This window comes from Lactuca serriola, chromosome 5 (genome assembly GCF_051521515.1).
Source record: "Lactuca serriola cultivar US96UC23 chromosome 5, Lser_US96UC23_V15, whole genome shotgun sequence".
Taxonomy (NCBI): domain Eukaryota; kingdom Viridiplantae; phylum Streptophyta; class Magnoliopsida; order Asterales; family Asteraceae; genus Lactuca; species Lactuca serriola.
Window position 1 is genome coordinate 330,916,113 of NC_136412.1, and position 3,994 is coordinate 330,920,106.

Below are 3,994 nucleotides of genomic sequence, written 5' to 3' on the forward strand. Positions count from 1 at the left end.
ATGGGTAGTAGATGAGAATAATAGGGAGTTGCCTGTATAGCCCTAGAGAGGTGAGACCTTGGGAGAGGCTGCTCCAGGATATGGTTGGGTGAGACCCGTGGGCGAGGCCCGTGAGTTTTAGCAGTACAGGTGGGACCTGGTAGGGACCTTAGTGTCAAGTTAGGGGATCGGGGATCCCAGGTTTGTAGTGCCTGAATAGCAGAATAGATTGAGCAGTTATAGGTGGTCGAAGTTTCTTCGGAAGTCGCTGGGAGCGACTAGTGGTGGTGTTGGGACTAGCTACCGGCGGGAGCAGGTAATCCAGACACTGATAGGTTGGTAGGGAATAGGGTGGTCTCAGTTCATCCGGAAGGCAGACAACGAATAGCAGGATTTTCAGTCAGTAGTACTGCAGGTAAGCAGTGTATGGTGGAATTCAGTTAGTTGAATTGAGGGGTGCTCAGCACCAAGTTTTGGCAGAGGGGAGTGTCAGTGGTTACTGACGGTGATGACCCGTACTGGTAATAGCGGGGGTGATGGAGTGGGTGAAGGATAGGGCCTTCACAGTGACAGAAGGAATAGTTGGTTATGGAGCTTTGCCTTGGGGAGGCAAGGAATTGTGCAAGGAAAGAAGGGGTGAACCCCTATAGGTTCAGTGCAGTACTCGGTGAGTACCAGAAGGATTGTTGGTTAAGTAAGTTGTGTTTCTAAGTTGTTCACGGTCAGGTTTGACCCGAGGTTTTATCTGCGGGGTTTATGTTAGTCAGAATGACCAGGTGGAAGACCAGCGAAGGTAGGCAGCTGGTGTTGGGATAATTGGTGGGTTTTGGAAGCAGATCGCAGGCGGTGGACCATGGCAAACTTCGAGGACGAAGTTTAGTTTAAGTGGGGGAGAGTTGTAACACCCAAAATCTGGAAGGCCAAGAAAGGAAAGAAACCCTAATTTTTAAGGGTGACTCGGCGAGTCCAAGGAGGAACTCGGCGAGTCCGAGCGGGATCTGAGTCGAGGAGTAAGTGACCGACTCGGCGAGTCGGCCAAGGTGACTCGGAGAGTCTGGTCTGTGCGAGGAAAACCCTAAATTCGGGACTTGGAGCCTTTATAAATGCCTTAATCTCCTTCCCAGGGTCTCTTTACTGCCTCTTGCACCCAGAGCATCGAACCCCAAGCCCCATTGTTGCCCATTCAAGCTCCCAAGCCATATTGAGTGATTTGAAAGAAGAAGAAGAAGGGGAAATCATTGAGGCTTCAAGAATTGGTCTTGGATATGAAGATTAGGGAACATTTCTGAGCATCTGAAGGTAATAAGTCGTTTATCACTTTTAGATCTTCTATGGTTGTGATATTTGGGGCTTTTAAGCCATGGTTTGCCACCCAATTGAGCTAGAAGTCGGATCTGGAGTTGCTACTCCAGATCCAAGTGTGTTATGGCCTAGTGAAGCACAAAGTATCAGCCATTGAGTCGATTTCGGAGCCTCTTGGTCTTAAACCCTAGTTTATGGTGGATTGTGCCTAGATCTCCTTCTCTATACGTAAAGTTTGCAACTTTACGTGGGGAATAGGCTTGGGAAGGGTAGATCTACAGTTTGGAGTCCATGCATGACTCAAAAGTCCTCTGCATGTATGTAGATCTGAATGGACTCGGCGAGTCCTTCGAGTGGACTCGGCGAGTAACATGAAGATGAGGAGGAACTCGACGAGTGGGATGAACAACTCGTCGAGTCGGATGAAGATGGGCATGAACTCGGCGAGTTGGATGAACAACTCGGCGAGTTGGATGAAGATTTCCTTATGCTCGGCGAGTCTGTTCTTGGACTTGACAAGTCAGGTCGCGTAGCCCCAAACCCTTCGAGTTGAGATTCGAATCAGTGAGTCAGGTGGAGACTCAGCGAGTTGGACAGGTTAGGACTTGGAAATCGTTGGACTCGGCGAGTCATGTCGCGAATGGAAGGACCCTGAGTATATGAACTCGGCGAGTCAGTATGTGGACTCTACGAGTAGGGTTGACCTGGAAAGGTTGACTTTGACCAGGACTTTGTCATTGGCAAGAGTTGACTTAGTTGACCTTGGAGGTCAGTTGGACTAAGTGTTATGTTGATATTGGTAGCTCGGGGAGCTAGTGGAGCAGCAGTTCGGAGTCAGTGGTCAGGTAGCGGTCAAAGGGATTAGCAACAGCAGTTCAGCAGTATCAGGTGAGTTTCCCTTTGTGTGAATGGGTCTACGGCCACAATGCCGGCCCATGTAGATATGAGTAGAAGACCCGGGGGTTAGCCCTAGGCATCGTATGCTAGTATGTTGTTCAGGACGAGGTCCAATGTTAGCGGGCGGGTGCCCAAGGAATGGTTTATATGGTAGTTTATACTTGTTGTCTGTGTGATACTTGTATGTGCCTGGTAGGGTGGTGAGTATGGGCGAGGTCCCGTACCTCACCAATAGCAGAGTGTGGATGGTGTTCCACATCTCATTAGCAGCAGATTAGGGGCGAGGTCCAAGTTAGGGAAAGAGTGAGTGCGGGCTGGGCCCGTATCTCACTATCAGTAGGAGCATGGACGGAGCTCCCTGGCTCATCAGTAGAGTTCGGTTGTTAGGACCGGAGGGTAGTCAGACACCCCAGAAACGTCTGACAGTATGTGATGATATGTTTGCATGCAGGCCTGTTATGTTATATGCGATAGAGGTAGTAGGAGGGGACCAGTCCCCAAGTTCGGTTGTTAGGACCGAAGGGTAGTTCAGACACCCCAGATATGTCTGATAATCTGTTACGTTATGATACGTGTATGTAATAGTAGTAGAGTTCGGTTGTTAGGACCGAAGGGTAGGTCAGACACCCCAGATATGTCTGATAATATGTTATGTTACGATATATGTGCTAGTAGCAGTAAGGGGTGAAATAGTGCCCGAGGGTCGGTTGTTAGGACCGACGGGTAGTCAGCACCCCAGAATGGCTTGACACGGGTAGTCAGCACCCCAAAATGGCTTGACACGGGTAGTCGGCACCCCAGAATGGCTTGACACGGGTAGTCGGCACCCCAGAATGGCCGCACGGGTTGTCAGCACCCCAGAATGGCCGTACAGGGTAGTCAGGCACCCCAGAATAGTCTGACAGTATGTATGTTGTATGTTTGCATGGTATGTGGTAGGGTGGGGAACTCACTAAGCTTCGTGCTTACGGTTTTCAGTTTTGGTTTCAGGTACTTCCGGTAGCGGATGATGGAGCTCGGGATGATCGCATGGCACACACCATATTTTAGACAGCCTGGGATGTAGTACTCTGATAATGAACATGTGTTTTGAAAACTATTACTTTGATTATGCTTTGAATCGACGATTTTACTTTAAGTAATATTTTATTAAAAGAAATTTTTAGTCTTGAATTTTGGGACGTTACATTTGTCAAGACTGATTAGAGGAGACATCAAGCACAACCGGAGTGGAAGTAGGAATGGAGGTTGCTTTAAACCCTTTATCCGCATGAGAGTTGATACGAGTCTCTTCAACAATCAACTCATGAACAACAGAAGCCATTGAGGGAATGGGAGAGCGATGAAGAATAGTTCCACGTAGGCCTTCGAATTCAGAATGCAAGGCCATCAAGAATTGGACCAAACATTGTTCTTCCCTCCTAGTAATGTAAGGCTCAAAATCTTTTAACTCTTTAGATTCAGTAAGAGACAATTGATCCCACATATCAGACATAGAAGCATATAAATCTTGAATGCTCTGGTCATTTTTTTGAAGAGCACGAATATCATATTCTAACTGGTACTGTTTAGCAAAGTTGTACTGAGTATACAGTCTCTCCAAGTGATTCCAAACTTCCTTTGTTGTGTCATATTTAGCCAACTGCATACCAGTAGACTGAGTAACAAAATTATTAATCCAAGTAATGACCTTGGAGTTATCAGTCTCCCAAGTATCAACCAACAAATCGAAATTCTCAGCTTGAGGCACTGAGGGTTTGGCTTTAGTCCCAGTGACATAGCCCCACATACTCTTCCCACGAAGAAAGTTCTTCAT

The 3,994-nt window shown here is 47.5% G+C and overlaps 1 protein-coding gene across 1 annotated transcript; it reads right to left on the reverse strand.

Moving 5' to 3' along the window:
* Positions 1 to 3,370: 3,370 nt before the first annotated feature.
* Positions 3,371 to 3,994, reverse strand: LOC145050982 (uncharacterized). Its single transcript, XM_078999145.1, has one exon. The coding sequence runs from the start codon at positions 3,992 to 3,994 to the stop codon at positions 3,371 to 3,373; it is 624 nt and encodes a 207-aa protein (XP_078855271.1).

Excerpts from the sequence above, each read along its gene's own strand:
- LOC145050982 (XM_078999145.1), bottom strand. The coding sequence starts at position 3,994 with ATGAAGAACTTTCTTCGTGGGAAGAGTATGTGGGGCTATGTCACTGGG.